This window comes from Gopherus flavomarginatus, chromosome 8 (assembly GCF_025201925.1).
Source record: "Gopherus flavomarginatus isolate rGopFla2 chromosome 8, rGopFla2.mat.asm, whole genome shotgun sequence".
NCBI lineage: Eukaryota > Metazoa > Chordata > Testudines > Testudinidae > Gopherus > Gopherus flavomarginatus.
The window spans coordinates 103,672,112-103,692,871 of record NC_066624.1 but is presented as its reverse complement, the minus strand read 5'-3'; the positions used below and the strand labels follow the sequence as shown (position 1 = coordinate 103,692,871).

Genomic DNA, 20,760 nt, shown 5'->3' with positions numbered 1-20,760 from the left:
TGATTATTCAAATGTAAGGTAAATGTCTTACAAGCAAATCCTCACTGATGTGGATTACAAATACAAGGGGCAAATACACCAGCTTTAACAGGAAAAGGTTTTTAGAAAGTCATTTTTCATCTGTACAACCATGAGCACTAAAAACCAAATTCTAGTGCATAATGATATTCTTTGTTCACAGTTCCTCCTGACAGTTGTATGAAAACAGAATCTCTTTGCTTAGGAATTGCGGCTCCTCATACCTCTATCCTGTCTAATCCTCTCAGTTCATAATCCTCTCCACAGCAACACAGTGGAATGTCAGAGGATACTTGAACACCACCAATTATACAGCTCTTTTTCTGTAAGGATCTTAAAGCACTTTACAAAAATTAACAAACATCACATCAGGTCTGCGGGCTAGATGAGTATTCATTAGTATGAATAAAAAGTTATGGGATCAATGCAGAAATCACTGAATGAAATTCTATGTCCTGCGCTAGGCAGAGGTCAGACCAGATGATCATTATGGTTTCTTCTGACCTTATAATCTAGTAAATTTCTAAACAAAGATCCTGCTTTCATCATGTTACCCCAGCAGTAAAAACCCAGCTAGGAAATGCAAGAAGAAATGGTGCAAAACTAGAGTTTTCTTAGGTTTTCTTTTTGATTTCAAGCGAACCAAGTTTCCAGTATACTTAAATCATATGTTTTATAAATCAATCCTGCATCTTACTAGGGAATATTTACAAAAAAGTTATACAATTTTTAAGAAACTGTAACAAATCTGTTTCTTAAACCTACTGCTATCCAATATGGAAAAATTATGTTAGTCACCACATAGAGTGACACAAATGGCAATACATTGTGTACCTTTCATTCTTCAAGAGCCTGGTTCCTTCGCTCCCAATACACATATATTTGTGTCTCAATTTACTATGGATAGTACATTTACAGGATATATCCTACCCACATTTAGACTACATACAGACACTAAAAGAGCATGAAGATGTAAGGCCACAAACCAACATACAATACGTGTTCCCACATATATATCTCACTCATTCTAGTTCTGGTCCAGTTCACACGAGCTAACAGCTGGGCTAATGGTTTATGTCAAGAAACAGGCACAGAAAAGCTGTCAGACATGGAAATCAGCTCTACATAACACAAGATTTGGCTATTCCAGCTCGTGTAAATTGGTGATGCACCAATAAAGCTATGTGAATTTACACCAGTTAAGGATCTGCCCCATGAAATCTGCATCTCTCACAGCTGCTCCAAAATGTGTGATGTGTACAGAGGTTCATTAACAAATACAGCTATTCTGGGCTATAAAAGAGGCTGTGATGTATGTTGTATATTTTGGTTTCTTTGCAGCTGAGCGCAAATCACCTGGCAACTAACCTGCACCATCAGGAGTGATGGTTCCCAGCTTCACTGCTAAGGGATAGCCCATCTCTTTGTAGTGTTCCAGTGCATGTCCGTTTCCCCCACTGCCATCAAAGAACCATTTCCCGCACAGCACCGAGCCATCCGTCAGGTTCAGCCAGAGGTTCTCCCGCAGGTCACACTTCGAGCACTTCCAGCCACTGCCACCGGGAACATTGAAAGTAAAGAAAACGAAAGTCATCAGTGCTACAACCCAAAATGCTGACATTTGAGTCCATAAACAAAAGCCCACCATTTACCAAGGTGGAGTACAAGGGAGTCTCACAGCTGGTCATTTGGCTTAGGACCATAGACCTTCAAAGTCACAAAACACGGGCAGTTCTGTCAGTGAGCCTTTTTCTGAAGTGCGCTGGTTGCCATATAAACAAACAAACCCTGGCGCCCTACCTGGGGGGAATCCTAACACCGTTGTCTATCTGTACAAGTGTTTTGGCGTGTTTGGATACTTGTAGCTCTTCTTCCCATGAGTCCGGGTCCTGCTTTCGGTAGGGAGATTTTGAACTGAGGACTGCGTCACAAGCTATTGTTACCTGTAAAATGAAGCCAAATAAAGCAGGGAGGTCAAACTCAAAAACTAACCCATCCCACAGTTCTTAGAAGGCAAAGTTGAAAAACCTCTGTCAAAGGGGCGCTAGGTAAAATTGAAAGCCATAGGGAGTAGGGCACCTAGCTGCCTTTTGTGCCTTTGAAAGTCTCCCCCTTCTTAAATAAACTCTCCTCATGTTCCCAAGCCTCTAAATGAACCCAGGCACATTCTACCCTCAGCTGCATCTGTGCAACCCCAGTAAAGTCCATCACCTGGGTATCACTGAAGGCAGAATCAGGACCTCTATGTTCTGGCTCAAAAAATAACGAACACATTTCCAACTGAAAAGGGTATTTGGAAAAACAAGCAAAAGTTTCCTTTATTTCCCAAGTGAAAAAATCTTGATGGTTCTTTGTTTCCCCTGAAAGAACTGAGTGGGCCATTGTCCAGATGGGGCTAATGCTACCTGGGTGTAAGAGTTGGTGGCAACAATGTTTATGCCTAGTTCAAGGATCCGGCTAGAATTAAGGACCCAACTCAGCAAGATATTTAAGCAAATGCATAACATGACGTCAACATGCACACAAGTTCTTTGCTTAATGATAGCCATTACCATCATTACTATAGCAGAGCAGGGACCATAATAAAATATGCTGCTTTAAAAATACACTGTGTTTACCCCGCAACAGCAGATATCGCATAGTCTTAAAACTGGACACTTTCTTACACTCTCTAAACTAGCTTAGGTGTTTGCAAGCTGTCAACTCTTACCCCTACACACACAGCATACCTGCATAGTGTGAGTTTTTTAATGAGTCTACACAATGCTTTCCTTTAACCCGTAACTCCACATGTTTCTCCATAAAGACACACTGTGAAATAGCTTAGAGCCCAAATGTAGATTGCTTATCCTTTTCTTTTTAAGCACAAACTCGAATATCAAGAGAAATGCTTTTAAATTTTGCGTTTTTATTTTAATGAAACTAGTTTGCTTGGATTTTAAACATTTCCATGCAGAGTGTAACCCAACCATTGCAGTAGCATTGTGATAACTTGTAGAAACCAGAAAGTGAAACTCACAAGTCTAATTTCATCGTCCCAGCACAGAGGCATACAAAAGACAAACCAACAGCATTAACTTGGAAGTGTAAATTAAATTATTATAACTGAAAGAATACCTAATACATTACCTAAGGAATTATTAATAATGTGTGTAAGAACATGTGAGTTTTTGTAAATAAATATTTGATTTTTTGCCTGTGGCAACCCTTGAGCCATGCTAATGAAAACAGATTATCTTCCAACATATGTGTTACATTCTTAGGCCCCAATCCAATAGAACTACTCATGTGATTCAAGTTCAGTAGGTGGGTAAGTGTCTGCAGGTTTGGGGCGTTTTTTTGGCCCAAACTTTCCAAAATGGCCTCTGATTTTGGGTACCCAACTTAAGATATCTTGTTCCTGATTTTCAGAACTGCTGAGCGCCCACAATATCAACTGAAGTCAATGGGAACTGGGGTTTCTCAGTCTCTGAACATCAAGCCCTTTGGTGCCTCAAATAGTGTAACCAAAACCGAGGGTTTCCTTTGGAAAACATGGGCCTTCTTTTGATAGTGCAGATAACAGAACAACAAAAAAGCAGAAACAGAAGCAGGAGTCAATTCTCGACATGACTCAGTACTTCTGTACAAAGCACTGCCAAGCCTCACATCTGCTGAAGGGGAATTCCCGAGCCTTCAATCCCCATCACCTGTTTGCAGCTTCCTTAAACTCTCTTCTCTCTCCACTTGGGATGGTCATGATCTCCCTCCTCTCAACCTAAACACCCTCCACCTTCTCCCCATCATAGGTGCCAAGTTCTGTAGCATGTTCTAATCCCTGAATCTGTCTCAGCAACCCCACCACCACCTGCCTTCACTCATCCACACACTCATCTCTCACTTCCTCTCTCAATACCAGCAGGCCTCCTTTCCCCCCGCTGCAGCAATCAGGCCCCTGACCTCTCCAACTACCACCCCAGCCCCCATCTCCTCCAATCTCATTGAATGCTTATTTACACATGCAGACTCTGTTGCTCCTCCAGCTTCACCCTGCTGTATCCGCTTTCCATACCACTCAACCTGTACTCTCTGAGGTCTCTAGTCACCACATCCTGGCCAGATCTCAGGGTCTCATCACCAGCTTCATCCTTTCTGCTGTTTTGGACTGTCCCATACACTCCTTTTCAACATTTTTGCCTCCCCGGGTTTTTGCCTCTCTCCAGTCCAGCAAGACAGCTGTTAAGATCCTTTTTCTTGCCGTCACCATCTAACCTCGGCCCTCTGAATCTCTCCACCGGCTCCGACTTCTACATCTCAAAGTTCAAGCTTCTCACTCTTGCCTGCAAAACCCTGGATAACTTTGCCATCTCTTCTTAACTGCCCTGGTCTCATTTGCTTCACCCCTCTCCAACCTCCTCAATATTTCAAAGAGCTAGTCTCCACACACCATGGGTCCAGTTCTCCCAGCATGGTCTTTACCCTTTCTTCCACCATCCAGAGGTGATCTCTAAGGCCACTATCCTCTCCCTGTTGAAATCCCTCCAGTAGAACAGCTTTGGTGGGGAGAAGAAAGGAGAGACAGAACATATAGGGGAAGAGGTAGAGAATACAGTAGAAAGAAAGGGTGGGGGAAGCAAATGGAGAAGGATGGTTTAGAGATTAAGTCACAGGCCGGAGTTCAATTCCTTGCTCTGCCATAACTTCCTGTATAACCGTGAGCAGGTTACCATGTTAGTCTCTCTGTGCCTCAGGTCCCGATCTGTAAAATGGGGCAGCTTCCCTACCATATAGGGGTGATGGGAGGATAAATATATTAATTGTGAGGTTCTGAGATACTACAGTGATGAGGGCCATATAAGTGCCCCAGGAAAGAAGAGAGGGGTCAAAAACAAATAATCAAGACAAAGCAAGAAGAAATTATAACAGTCTTCAAGTATGTAAAAGATTGTTATAAAGAGGAGGGTGATAAATTGTTCTCCTTAACCACTCAGGACAAACATAATGGGCTTAGACTGCAGCAAGGGAAAATTAGGTTAGACGTTAGGAAAAACGTTCTAACTGTCAGGGTGGTTAAGCACTGGAACAAATTACCTAGGGAGGTTGTGGAATCCACATCGTTGGAGACTTTTAAGAACAGGTTAGACAAACACCTGTCATGGATGGTCTAAATAATACTTAGTCCTGCCTCAGTCCTACATTTCTATGATTCTAAGAGATAAACCATGGGCCATTGAACAGGACAGAATAAGTGGAGTGAACAATGAAGAAGGTAAAAGAAAAGCAAGAGACAGATGCAGTAAGTCACATTTTTTCAAATATCTCTGCTTTGCCTAATTTCCCCGTGCAGGGTATGAGGGAGACCCAAATAGTAAAAAATAACCAACATACACATGAGCAAACAACCCCCTGTATCCATAAAAATGAACTTGGAGTCAATTCCTACTCTGCCACCAGTAGCACACACTCACTGACCAGTGCTGGCAACTCCTCTATATTTGGTAATGGAATTTCATAGTGATCTGGAAATATAACGAGTTTGGCTTCATCTTCATACTCAAAATCATCATTGTTTAAATCGCCATTTGTTTCTAGATCTGCAAAAGAGAGAGAGAGAAGGTAAGGAGATGATAAACTGTTAAAGAAACTAAAAAAATCTTTAGACTGAAATCTGACAACTTCTCTGGGGTGAAAAGCTGAGGACCAAAGTATCCATCTTGAGTTAATACTCATTCACAATCACAGCTGCGCTAGCCACTGAGTACAGCAGACATCGTTGTATTGTTACGGACACTGCACTTTGGGAAGTAGATACGATCCTGGTATTTTTTTGGGTTACTCATTAAGAACAAGAACCTAATGCATTCTGGCAGCACCTTTCATCTAGGTCTCTAAGCACTTTACAAACACTGAGGCTTTGTCTGTATTGGAAAGTTCTACCCATTATATCAATATAGTCATACCAATGTGACCCTCCATGGGAACAGACTTTTTCCAGTATAGAGTGGCTTTCTTTGGTTTAGCTTAAACCCCTTCCCATGCAACATGAACTAAACCAAAAAAGGCACACGTACGGTAATAAAAGCATGTACACTGGGGTTTATACCTGTATAGCTATATAATTTACTTTCACACCTTAGATTTTAGCAAAAACAAACAATTTTCCCTGTAGACAAGAATAATCAACGTCTCGCATCATTCCCCATGAAGTATAACAAACAAATCAGGAAGGTGAAGTACAGAGAAGCTGAGGCCAACACTTTCAAAAGTGGTTTTTAACTTTGATGCCTCATTTTTCGGGGTTCCAACCTGAGCCACCCAACTTTTCAGAGGTGTTGAGAACATGAACCTCCTATTCACTCCCGCACCTCTGCCCTGGAGTTCTGGTTGCTCAGCGGCTCTGAAAATCAAGACCCACATGTCTCACATTATGCTGCATGCCCCAAAATGGAAATGCACAAAAGCAGAGGGCCTCCTGGGGAAATGTTGGCTGTGATTTGCCCACCAGTGGGTGGCCAACTTAATGACTTCCTAACCAATAACGAATGAACATAGAATAAAAGCAGTTGATGGGTGTTGCAGTGACCATTTGCCTGCTCTCCTGGTGACTTCTGGGACACATATGAATACAGAAGATGATACACTGAGATCCACAGCTGAAAAATCCCGAGTATTATTATTATAGAAAACCAAATGCCCAAGATTAACTGGGTTAACATGTAGTAATATTTACAAGAGATCTGGGTGCTTCTTGTATCATCTTTCATTTCCCTTCCTTTATGCTATGCAGATTTTATAAGATGAAGCCACAGAAAGGAGCAGCGTAAGGAGAGTGACAAGTAAAAGCATGGCTGTGTTGTAGTTTTCATGGCAATCAATGGACATTTTCCCAGCAACATGATGGACGCAGGATCCATCTAGACACCAGGTTTCTACAGATCAGATACTGTCACAGGAGAAGAGAACATCTGGTCTGAGGTGGTGAACAGCTGACCCAAGTTGGCCCTTATTTGTTCTCCAGGCACATACATAACTTTTACTGATCTATTCAAATATTAAACAACCACTGGCAGCAACCACTGCACATGTGGAATGTATGAAACCCAGGGTAAGGTGAAGATGGAAGGTACCCAGGTTAAATTATACCCTCTACTTATCCACAGAACAGTCACAGAATAAACAGCATCATTAGGAGCTTCTCCCAAACTCTCTCACTAATACACCTTAATCAGACCTGGAGAGATCACCCCTAGGGACAACAATAATCGAGGCTTCATTAAGTCCTTGGCTCTCTGCTGAGGCTGCCAAGCAAGGATCAGCTAGTGCCAATTGGGTTTAATAATCTAAACACTTGTCTAATAACAACTGGCCCAACCCCACCAACCCATTGCACATAGGCTAAAAAGACAGCCAACAGAAAGTAGCAACCTTTAGTCACTAGCAACCTGGGCAAGATTAAAACAGATGATCTAGAGCAGTGGTCTCCAAAGTGGGGTGCGCAAGAGGATCCTTCGGGCTGTGCAGCAGGAGGAGCGCCGCCGGAGCACTGCTGCTTTTTTTTTTTTGGAGCTTCGACAGTTCAGCTGGGAGCAGGGGGTGCATGCTCAAAATTTTTTTTACTGATAAGTGTGCGATCAAAAAAGTTTGGAGACCACTGATCTAGAGAGCAGAGACTAAGCCATTACCAACTCCCTGGCTAGCCAATTCTCTCAATAATTCTTTTCCTTACAAATCACTTTCACAGCAGTCTAATATGGATCACCCAATAACTCCACTACAGCCAACACTTCTTTCCCATTTCCCATTTCAACCCTTGATTTTGAAGGAATTCTGTGGATCCAACCACAATCCTAATTTTTTCCAGAATGCACCTAAAAAAAACTTATCTGTTCTTAAAGAGAAATCAAACCAAACAACCTCAAGCCACTGAGGTGTGCGGCACCAAACCATGCTGAAATTTAGTAATGCCCAAGATACTGACAGCGGCCACCATCCATAAGGCTAAACAGTTTAAACACAAAGTGTCTCTAGGCAATTCCAGAAGTGTTATGCTCCAGTTCCCCAAAGCAGCTAAAATATCCAGCATATATCAACACAGGTGTGGAGAAGGCAAGTCATCCCATTTGGAGCCTGTAACGATACATTTCAATCAGCCACCAGGGGGCACTGGAGGATGGCTTACTCCAGTGATTCTCAACCAGCAATACATGTACCCCTGGGGGGTACAGAGTTCTTCCAGAGGTACATCAACTTATCTAGATATTTGCCTAGTTTTACAACAGGCTACATAAAAAGCACTAGCAAAATCAGTACAAAGTAAAATTTCATACAGTGACTTCTTTATTCTGCTTTATATAGTATACAGTGTAATATAAGTACAATATTTATATTCCAGTTGATTTATTTTATAATTATATGTAATAATGAGAAAGTAAGCAATTTCTCAGTAATAGTGTACTGTAACATTTTTGTCTGATTTTGTAAGCAAGTAGTTTTAAGGTGAGGTGAAACTTAGGATACGCAAGTCAAATCAGACTCCTGAAAGAGATACAGCAGTCTGGAAAGGTTGAGAGCCAGTGGCTTACTCTGATCATTGCCAATATCTTTAGACATCTGTAAAGAGCTCTAGCATTAATGATCTGCTATACACAAATAGCAAGGGCTGGCTCTTCTGGGTACGGTGACCAGACAGCAAGTGTGAAAAATCAGGACAGGGAGTGGGGGGTAATAGGAGCCTATATAAGAAAAAACCCAAATATCAGGACTGTCCCTATAAAATCGAGACATCTGGTCATCCTACTTCGGGGGTAAGAACCAGACTGACACCACCCTCCTAGCAGTTCATTTTGACCAAGCCCAATAACATTGACCTGACATGGAGTTGAACCGGTGACCTAAAGGTGAAAGGCTCTGTATCCCATTAGCAATCAATCCCTTGACAATGAGGGTAATGATGCACATAAGAGTATCCCACCATTTTAGCTACAGTGAGGAAGGGGGAAAGGGGAAGTTTAATTTATCCTTTAAGGCTTCATGCCATTCAGATTGCTACAAGACCAGGGAATTACATTCTCTCCATACAATCATCTCAGAAGCCTGACATACTGACTTCAAGGCAGCATGACAAAAAAGACTTACACTGTTCCATCAGTGTTAGCAAAAGAATGAAGATTTAATTTGTGGTTCTTTGAAACAGGAGTATGCAAAACCAGCACCACCTCACTAAACACTTCTGCTCCAGGTGGCCAAGATTTGCAAAAGTGACTAGACATTCTGGGTGCCAAACTTTGGGTGACTAACACCTTAAAGGGACCTGATTTTCAGAGGGTGAGTTCTCAGCACTTTAAGACAGGCCCCTTTAAAAGGTGTCAAGTTGAGCACCTCAAAATCACTAGCCACTTTGGAAAACCCTGACCTGTGCACGTTCAGAGGTGTTTAGTTCAATGACAAAAATAAATTATCTTTCCTTTTTATTTCCAGTAACCCTGCAGAGCCAACAAAGCTGAGAAACGGTGAATTCGTATATGATCAACAGAACTATTAACTATGTTCTATTATGAGAGAACAGGGCTGCCTTGGAGTAACTGCGGGTAGAATTTGCCTTCCACAATTGTTACTGTGGATTATGTGTGAGCAGGAAAGAACTCACCTGAATTTCAGAACTCAGGTTAGGTTTGGCAAGCCAGCAATTAGTGGGGGGAAATCTATTTTTACTTGTAAATTGAGCAAATTTGATTTAGAATCAATGTGACATGAGCGGCAAGGGATGCTGGGAAGCCCCTTTCCCACACAATCCCTTCCCAGGTGAAGGCAGCATTTCAAGATGCCTGAATACCATGAACCCAGGAACCCTTGTGTAGTAATGAGTTTACTTTAGCTCTGAGGTCTTACACAGCCACCAGACAACTGGTTTACAGCAATTCTGAAAGGCTGACACATTGATGCTGAACCCACACAGGGCAATGTATTTCCCTTCTAAGGGACCAGTAGCTTTATGAGGCTGTCATAGGCACAATTAAACATTGTCATCATCAAAACAGAGCACTCACCGGTCATGAAGAGCATGCTGAGGGAGAGGACAAAAAGGAAGGCAAAAAAAGCAATGCTCTGAGTGGAGGCCAGGCTGGGGTTGTTATTTTGGACAAGCAGTCAGCAGGGTAAATTTACCTCAGCTATCATCTGGCCCAGCTCATAAGCATCACTCTAGTGATAGCGAGAAGTGCACTGCCGCTGGCTGACTGAAAACAGCAGCTGAGTGGGCAGTTGGTGGAAGAGAGTGCTGTAAACTAAGCTACTAGAGGGAAAAGAAGGGAGAAACACTTGACTGGACATGCCCAGATTAGATTTAGATGAGTTACCAACTGAACACACTAATAATAGTGGCATAATTAGATCCCAGGCAGAACCCCCCAAATAGGATATCCATCATGTGCGTAGTGATGCCTGTGTGTGAGACAGACAGCTCCCTCATAACACAGATCAATGAGTCTGCAACCAATACTGAGGCCCTACAAAGGGGTCTTGAAAATCAAGTCTAATTTGGGGCTCAGTCCTGATCTCATTGCCTTGAATGGCAGAGGCTCAAACCCTTGAACCTCAAATCATTCCTTCCAGCTGCCCCCAAATTATCATGAATGCAGCATCTGCCTATTCAGATAGCAAGCCACTTGGAACAAGGATTCTGTCCTCAGACATGTCTGTAAAGAACCAAGCTCACTACCAAAGCTATAGGAGAAATAGATAAATAATAAATATACTCCACAGCCATTTCATCCTGTCTGGTGAAAGGAAACCAAACTGCAGCCCAGCTGAGACTTTACAATGCTTCTCACTAAGATCCACTAAATCATTAACTATAAATTGGATGATATTTGCACAGTGCTTTGAACATGTAAAGCATTACGACTATTTTTACTATGAGGTATTTACCTCAGTTTAACACCATAATGGTTAATATAATCATTACTTCCACTCCCGCTGTACTGTGGATTTTCTTCAACATTACAAGTTAAGTAGGCAAAGGAAACTAAGCTAACAAAATTAAAATCTCTAGTTGTATTCCTAATAATGTTAGGGTTAGTTATACTGATTTAATGTAAGTATGGTTGTTAACATGTTTTGTAGTCAGGGCTCCCTTCCTATGGCTCTACCTAAAACAACAAATTATTAAAACTGCAATATTTGTAAACTCTTATTTTCTTTTCATTATATATGCTGTCTGTCCACCTTTCTGAATTTCACTCAAGCTTGGGTAATGAAACTAGAAAGTGACAATTTCACTCACTTCTTATCTCTTTTCTCTTTTGGTTCTCATGTGCTGCCACAACTCTATTGTACTTAGGTTCACAATGCTACAGGGGAATGTTTAAATCCTCAAATCACCATTTCTATTCATAGAGTGGTGTCTGTATTTTGTACAATCACACTTACAGGAACACAAAATCTAAATATTGAGCCACAAGCTAGCTGACTGAACCCTTTTAAGAAGGTGCTAATATTGCAAAATAAATAGATAAGTTAAAGATATCCTTTTTGAAAATAGGGCACGAGCACATTTTGCCTGCAAGGTCCTTATTGTCTGGAAGACTAGCCATGTTGGCTTCAAACAAGTTCACCGAAGCAATTAACCAGATGTCATCAGGGAAAGCTTGAGACGTTCACACAAGGACATTTTCGCAAACTCAAAGTAAAGATTCTCTCTTCCCTTCCTAGGCTAAATTTTGTTTCTAACTTAGACAACTGGCAGCACACCCTCTATCATGGCTCTCTTCAGTGTTTCAGGAAGGAGAATCTCATAATGGTTTGATCCTACTAATTTTTCAGATTTCTTCATTTCCATTCTATTCTCATGAGAGCAGCAGTTCTGGAAACCATTCTATGGGAGTTTTAAAGATGTATTTCTAATAAAGGAGACTGGAAGGGGTTTAATAGCCTTAATAGCTGTATATCAAAAAGGATTCTAACTAGCAGTGCAACAGGTGCCCAAACTAGCCTGACTGTACAGAAAGCCAGCTTCCCTGGGGCTGCTTGGAATCACTCAGATCAAGACACCCAAAACCTATCTATTGCAGCCCCACTACCTGTGTGAGCCAGGACTGGCTAGGTATATGCATTGGCTGACCAATCACTGCCAGTTTGGTGTTAGCCTCTATCATGGAATTTTGGGTTCAGATGAGCAAGCAAAAGCAGCACATAAAGCTCTGTAAAGATGGAAAGTCCGGCAACTCAACACAGCTATGAGAGAACATCTAGCGGTAGCATGGCCTAGTGGATAGGGGACCAGACTTGGAGTCAGGAGATCTGGGTTCTCTTACCATCTCTGCTACTGACTTATTGTGCAACGTCACACAATTCATTTAACCTCTTATTGCTTCAGTTCCCCCATTTGTGAATGGGGATAATCATATTTATTTACTCACCTTTGCATCCATAGATCTCAAAGTACTTTACAGAGGGCTATACAGGTGTTAACCACTGCTATAAAAACACCACTTAAATGATTAAAATGAGACAGTATCAAGAGAGTTTCAGTTCATCCCCAAGCAGCAACAGCTGTGCAGAGGACTATGAAGGAGCACACAGCCCAGAGGAGGGCAGAATCTCCACAGATGCCTCAGATCCATAAGGTCCTGGGGTAAACAGTGACAATTCAATGAGCCAAATTCATCACTTGCATAACTCCCCTGCCTTCAAGGATTAATTGGAACCAAGACTGTTGGAACCTCTGGAACAGCTCTAACAGCATGGGAGCAGAATAGTCAAATGCAAGGGCACAATTTAAAGAAAGGGCACAAATCCTAGATCATTCAAGCCCCTCTTCTAGCAACAAACGGCAGAGGAGCAATGGTGCATCACTCCTGCCCCTCCTGAAGCCATATAAAATCCACATGCAGTAAATTACAAAATTTGGTCCTGTGTTTCTATGAGCCTTTTTTTGTGTGCATCTCATTCACACGTGCATTACTAACACTGCAAGGCAGCCCTGCTTGGCAGTCTGCTTTCTTTTGGAAGCTTATGCAGCCACTCTGTAAATCGTTCAGTGTTAATTGAAAATTATTCTGAATATGAACTGCGAGCAACTAGCATTTAAACCAGTGCCTGCCAACTCCACATTAACAGCCCCTTCCTCTTATCTGCAAGGGAAAGGAGGACTTCACTGGTTTATTCTCCTCTCACTAACTTTCCCTTTCTTTTCTCCAAGCGCCTTTTTCAGAACTGACTCTTGACATAAAAATTACTGAATCCATCACGATCCTCTCAGCAACACATTCCACAGACCAAAGCAGCTCCAGTGGGATGCCAAGCTATTGTTCCCCCTTCCACTATGAAAGAGCTGGCTTTTGCTACGAAAACATTTAACCCCTTCACCTCAGGAAGAATTACTGAGCTACTTTCAGTAGTGATTATGGCTTCTATTCTCTCCCCACCCTATGAAAGGCATGAAAAGGAAAAAAATACACAGAAAATGCACCAGAAAAGCCCCAGAAATGGGTAGATTGGAGCTGGTACTGTAGGGTCCCAATGCATGAGTTTATGGGGTCCTAAGGATTCTTGGTTGATGCATAAATCAATTGATATCCAGGAAAATTAGGGTTTGATGGAAAGATGATTAGAGGCAGATGAAGGAAACTCATTGGGGATTTCCCGTTCTTTCCCTCACTTTCTAGCTTTCATAGAGCAAGGCGTGATGTTAGACAGATAGAATTGTGTAAGTGTTATTAAAAGAGGTTCGGTATACATGTACAGTTATATTTATTCTGGACCAGAACAGGGACCCCTTACTCACACTGATAAGCAGTTATCAATAGTTCCACAGAAGTTAATGGGACTACTCCTGAGAGCAACAAGCAGGAATCAGGGATCCCCAGACTGGCCCTATATAAGCAGTTAATCCAAATTAGCATTTTATAAAAGCAATATACTATGGTGATGGCGCACATGTAAGTAGACAGACAGGTGTCTAACAAACCCTAAGCAGTTTGAGAATACCTGCAAGACTGTTTTGGGATGATCATTAATAATAATTTTTTTAAAAGGAAAACACTTACAAATTTGTAGTCTTTCTATTTTGAACAGTTTTAAAAACAAAACAAAATAAGGCAAACATGCTGGAGTGGCAGGTGTACCCAAATGCACATGCACTGGGGTTAGACACAAGGACTGTGTGAAAGCAGCTATTTGCAATACCTAAAAATTGCATTGCGTTCCTCATTTTTGGTAAAGCTCCACCAGATGCTCCTGGTACCTTCTGGAAAGAAAAAAAAGAAAATATACAGTTAAAAATTTAATCTGTGAAACTGCAATAAGCAAACAACAGCCTCATGTCGGAGCTTCCCCTGACAGGTAGAGAGGCCAGTGTGCGTTCAGTGTAGGGATGCACAGGTACAAATTTAGTGCTGGTAAAAGGTGTCAGACTCACATCCCTGAACAGCAAACCATAGAACACATATAGCAGGGGCAGCAGAAGCGTAAACTTCCTTCATATCCCTCGCCAATGGGACTCGACCTTGATCCAGTGGGACCACCTTCGGAAGTGAGAGTAGTTTATTCTCTATGTCCACTTACTCCCCTCTGTCAAGTGAGTGACCAATTGTGATAGCACTGGTAATGACACACACACACACACACACACACACACACACGGCCTAAGAACTGGATGGGACCATCATGTAATTTCACACATACTCCCACACCATCAGATGTCAACAGTGCTTAATGACTGGATGTAGACTGGACATGATGACCCAGAGGTGAAAGACTCTGCCTCCCATTATCAATCCAGGTGGGCCAGCAGGGCCCTCCTGGCTGTTATAACAGACTGTTATCTAAAGTAAATAATCTAAAATAAATGCTTCCTCAATTAGGGCCTTAGCCTGCTCCCATTGAAGTGACTGAAAGTGATCACAGTGGTCTGTAAGCGTTAGGGGCTCTGCAAAAACCAATGCTAGGCAGATTGGTTTAGTTTTAAGATGGCAAAAACCTGCGAGCACAGCACAGCTGTGTGCCAGGTCTTCCAGCAATAGAGCTAATTTCAATTTCAGGTAGTGTTTTTGCCAATTCAAAGTGCTTTACAAAGCAATGGGAAGAATACCAGCAGCACCATAAGCGTAAAAGCAAATGCAACCACAACTCTTTCTAAGCTATTCGGAACCATGTACTGTTAAAGTTTCTTCAGTGATTCATTTTTTGTGGCTCTTGTGCCACCAGCGTATCTTTTACAGCATTTAACAATGTCATGCTACTTCAAGTGGGATTTGTTTGTTGCTTTTTCATTATTTTTTTTAAATAGTAAAATTAGGATACAACAGGTGGAAAGAAACAGGCCCAGAATCTGTCAACCTAGGAAGAATTCATGTGTTTGTCTCTGCTGACAGGGAGGTGAAGAGTTCACATATTTTGGGTGATTCTTTCTCCCATGTAAATAAAGCTTCGGCCAAAGAGACTGGCTAGAATCACTAACAAGCTTTCACACCCCACAGAAAAGTTTTCCATGATCAGAAAGAACACACACCAACTAATGTTTGTCGGCTACACTTATCAAAACAACAGAACCTACTGTTCAGATTTATCATATTGATTTTTTATTTATTCACCCTGTAGGCAGGGGGAATAGCCACTAGTATTAAAAACTAGCACATTTTCTCAATGAAATGTAAATGACAAACAGAATTATGTAGCATCTTTTCTCACTCTTAAAAAAAATCCCTGATCTACTACAAAAAGCAGCAGCAGCAGCAATATACAAAACAGATGGTTGCTCCCCACCCCACACCTCCCACACTATCTCAGTGGTTCAGCTAACACTGGAAAGATGGGACTGAATTCCCACCACTCCATGTGTGACCTGAAGCAAGACATTAAGATCAAAATTTTCAAGAGTGACCTCTCACTTTGGGTGCCTCCATTTTTGGCTGCCTACCTTTAAATATCTCAGCCTGATTTTCAGATGTGCCAAACACCTGCCACTTCTACCGGCTTCATCTGAAGTGGTGGACAATCAGCACTTCTGAAAAAGCAGGCCCAGGCAGTTTGTGCCTTGCTTTCCCTATCTGTAAGCCGAAGTGATAACTTTCCTTCCTCAAAGGCTATTACAAGCATTAATTAATATTTGTAAAGCATTTTAAGATCCTCCAGTAAAAGTCAGAGTCAATGCGAAGTAAAAAAAATGAGGAGTCCTTGTGGCACCTTAGGAGACTAACAAATTTGTTTGGGCAAAAGTTTTCTTGGGCTAGAACCCACTTCACAGATGTATGAAGTACAAAATACAGGAGCAGGTATAACCAGTAATAGGAGTGCTATGTCGGTCTCTCCATGTTACTTGAACTAAGTGTCAGGAACCTTATTTGGCAGCTCTATAAATCGCAGATCTGTGTAATGAACCACCATGTTATCTATGTTCTCACAAGAGGACCCATTGCCATCTGAGCACCTGCCATGTAGCAAATCTTACCCTTCCCAATGCAGCGCAATGGTTTCAAAAGTCAAGGGGTCTAAGGCAGAGAGAGCACCCAACTGAACACTGCCTGTGTTATATCCCTGCTGTGCACAGTACTGGCATCACAACCATTGAGGTTGCAGAAGAGTACCTGGTTTTTAAATCTCAGAAAAAAAAATGACTACATAAAAATTCAATTTGATGAGTCAACTGACATTGCTGCCGGGGGGGTGCTGCTCAGCATGCAGTGCCAGTGACATATGTTTCCCATTGATTCTATGGAAGATGACTTGGGAACAGATCCTTCACTAGTATAAGCTGCCATAGCTCCACCGAAATCAATGGAGCTACGACAATTTACACAAGCGGAGAACCTGCCCCTTGCTCTTTTGTAAAGCTGTGCCAGGACACACAGCTGATACTTATCCCAGACACTTCAGGAAGTGACAAAGACTTCCACATTCTGCAGAGATGATCCCAAGGCAATGAGAGACAAGAACAGCAACCTGGTCACATCCATCCGAAGTCACTGCACCCAGTGCCGCATGGCCTCTCTGTCTCATACAGCCCTAGTTCTTAGTAAGCATCCAAGAACCTGCGCTGGGTCCTTCATTAAGCTGTCAAGCAGGTGAACCTCATTAGAAGCAGTCTAATGGATTCGCAACATTTGGCATTGTTTTGCCATGACATAGGGCTCCATCACTAGCAACTCCACAGGAGGGAGGTGGCTTCCACAAGGTAGCAATATCTCAACAAGCTGCTTTCAGAGCAGAAGTACAGGTCCTCACAAAGGATAGCATGTTTCTCCTTACTGATACCTTCAATCATTCAGTATGGGTGGCAGGCTTAGCCAACCTTGCTTATATCGCTGAGTACCCGCATGAGCTGAACTATTCTTTCCAGGGGCAACACACAAATGCCTGCCCATCTGCACTAAGGTACAAGCATTCATCAGAAAACATGGACACTGGTCTTCCTGAGAATAGACAAAATGTGGGGTCATTTGAGACTTCAAGGCAACACATCTGCAAACTTGTGTGGATCAGTAGAGCCCATTAAATTATATTTTTATAGTTCCAATTAACTCATTTAATTAATGTTAATGTCTTAAGGCCGACCATCTAGTATGGTAACATGAAGACATGTATGAATTTATGATGTTGTCCAGAAAAAGTGAAGCAGAGAAGTAGTTTTTATTTTCACCCCACTGTAAACCTTTGGAGACATATCCAAACACATGTACATACCCACACGCAATTAACATAGGGGCATTGTGCTAGACATCCCTTGTTTCTCAGAGAAATAGTAATACTATCGTATTCTGAGTTTACATATCCCCTCTCATCCAGAAGGATCCCAATGTGGGTTACATATTCTAGAAGTTATGGACATTCAGCCACCTCTGGGGTGGAACGCTGCAGCCATTATTATTACTCAACAGGCTCCAGGTGGACAGAAGAGTACTGCCTTATCAATTACCACTGTGTCATCCACTAGCCACGTACTACCCCAATCTTGCTGAACCTGGCAGCTGAGTTCTCCCGATGTCCTATGCAAGATGGTACAGCTGCAACTCACACAGAAGACTTGAGATTCCTTAGTAGGGGAAGAGTGTCTTTGCAGTGATCTAGCAGCTTATGTTTACTTTGACACTGAGGTGAACATCAGTGTACTTGCTTTTCATCTCCAGAGATCTTGGTTCAAATCCTTGTCAACACAACAAGCAAAGGGATTTTAGAGATCCCATTTTAATCCTAATTTGGATTTATACAGAAACCTCCCATATACCTTGGCAAGACTAGGGCCAGGTCTACACTAGGTGGAGGGGGGATCGATCTAAGATATGCAACTTTAGCTATGAGAATAGTGTAGCTGAAGTCGATGTAACTTAGATCGACTTAGAATCATTTACTTTGCGTCCTCGTGGAGCAAGATCGACGGCCGCCGCTCCTCCATCAACTTTGCTTCTGCCTCTCGCCTAGCTGGAGTTCAGCAGTCGATGGGAGAGTGATCGGGGATCGATTTATCGTGTCTACACTACATGCAATAAATCGATCCCCGATAGATCGATCGCTACCCGCCGATCCAGCGTGTAGTGTAGACGTACCCTAGCAGACTCTCTCACGACTAGAACAACAAGGACATTGGAGGCTAGGGGTGATACTCCTATGTAAGCCTGAATAGGACTTCTGCCCACCTGGCTCTAGTCAGTGCAATTACCTTTCATAAGCACCAAATCCACTCACCAAAAGAACATTTGCTAGAATCTGCCCAGTCTACCACAAGTTTACAGTAACAGTGTGATGGAAATGCAGTTATTTCTCAACTGCCCAGGGACAGAGGATTCCCCTAATTTGTAGCATACACCCACTCACCCCAACTTGCAGCCAACACTCTTCTGATAAAGTAAGAATGGACAGGACATTTTTCCAAGTTCAAGGGAGATCCTTGATCAGCCAAAAAGATCACTGCTGTGGAGCAACAGGAAGCACTCTTTGTCCCACCCTAGGTAACTATCTCAGTCCCAGTAATTGGCCCAAAGATTCAAAGCTACATTGGAAAGTAAACTGAGTGGCACATCAAACCAAACCACACCAAGTCCCTTCCGCTCTGTTTGGGTCAGAGTTCATTAACTGCCATTGTATTAGAATACAAACACCAAACAAATACATGCACATGTGCAAACACACAGTTGACCCTAACATTTGATATCAATAGTAATCCAGTAACAGTAGGGAAGTATAACTAATAGGAAGCTTGTCTGTATTATAAGAGATTGATCTAGGAAGCAGTGTTTGGATCTAGGTCCATTTCAGGCTACAGTGTGGATTACAGCCCAGTGAGGACTAAAGTTCACTCTTCTGAGTCAATTTCTGCCAGCTTGAGCCAAACTCTCATGAAAACCCTTGTTCTCAGAAGATTCCAAATATATCTGAACCAGAACCAATGTACAGGCCTCCTGGTCCAGATTTTTAAAGCTACTTAGGCACCTAAAGATGAGCATAGGTGCCCAGTAAAAGCAATGGGAATTAAACACCTAGGTGCTTGTGGGGGGAAGAATCATCATACACACCAATGTGCATCTTCAGGTAGCTAAGTACCTTTAAAAATCTGGCCCCTGGCGGTTTGAATAAAAACTGCACAGTTGAGTTTGAACCCAAGGACCTGAATCTGACCTCTACCCAGCCCAAAATTCAAAGGGGGTCAGCTTTGACATTTCAGGTTTGGCCCATCTCCCAGAAACTTTATCTGAACTTGCATAGGAGGTATAAGAACTATCCGAACAGCAGGTCTGGAAGCTAGAAATCTCACCTCTATCACATGTCGTTTCAGATGCATATATACACACTGTCCTGTTTTTCGATAGTGCCTTTCAACGTGTTCCCTTCCAAATCCCAGAAACGTGTTCATGCACACATAGAGACCTCCTTCTGAACCCTGAAAGAAATCACAGAAAACAGTTACAGTATAGAAGGAACTGAATGGGACAGAGAGACACCAGCAAGCAGAGATAGTTAGGAACCACAACCTTTTGCACCCTCCCCTTATCACATTAGCACATCACACGCTTACATATCAGGTTATAGAGCACAGAGAGTTATCTGCCTTTTAAGAATCTTCCACACCATGTGACAAAGTATACCAGCAGCTGATTGGACCACAGTGACTGTAACACTGAAGGTTAACAAGGTTATGGAACCACTAAAGAGTTTACAGCAACGCAACTGCACTGGTGCAGCTATAAGCTCTCTAACGGAGACACTCTAGGCCGACGGGTGAGAGCTCTCCCATTGACTTAATTAATTCGCCCCCAACAAGCAGTGGCAGACATGTCAGCAGGAGAAGATCTCCCGCCGATATAGCACTGTCTACACCGACAGTTAGGTTGGTGTAACTACTGTCGCCCGGGGGGATGACTTATTCACACCCTTAAGTGACTTAAGCTATACTGACATAAGTGGTAGTGTAGACATAGCCTAAGTGTGTCAAGACCTGATGTCTAGTAGCAGGCCTTGAAAAATCCATTTGACTATTCATCCTTTGCAAAAGGAAGGTATCCCTTGGAGAGAGTGAGCAGTTTGGGGGAAAGGGGTGGCTGCTAAGCCATCAATACCAGCAGAATCTAAGCTTTCATTTTAAATAATATAACATCTCTAGCCCTATGGTTACAAAGATAACCTTCTGAATGGGAACTGGTGCAGAGCTGTCCTCCTAAGGGTGAAAACTGGCTGACTACTTCAGTGCCTCTTCTCTTGATCACTGCTTTCCCAAGCTGTACAGAGTTACTCCCGAGATTCTGGCCTGTTTCACAGCTCCTGTCTAGAACCCAC

General features: G+C 42.4%; 1 protein-coding gene across 1 annotated transcript in view; it reads right to left on the bottom strand.

Annotated features, from left to right (window-relative positions):
- USP13 (ubiquitin specific peptidase 13) overlaps nucleotides 1–20,760 on the bottom strand; it is an 89,000-nt gene that overhangs the window by 47,324 nt on the left and 20,916 nt on the right. Inside the window, exons 2-6 of the mRNA XM_050965869.1 lie at nucleotides 19,742–19,867; nucleotides 14,182–14,242; nucleotides 5,470–5,591; nucleotides 1,819–1,961; nucleotides 1,387–1,571 (exon numbers count right to left, since the gene is read on the bottom strand). Coding sequence (XP_050821826.1) covers nucleotides 1,387–1,571; nucleotides 1,819–1,961; nucleotides 5,470–5,591; nucleotides 14,182–14,242; nucleotides 19,742–19,867 — 637 coding nt within the window. The remainder of the gene's footprint in view (nucleotides 1–1,386; nucleotides 1,572–1,818; nucleotides 1,962–5,469; nucleotides 5,592–14,181; nucleotides 14,243–19,741; nucleotides 19,868–20,760) is intronic.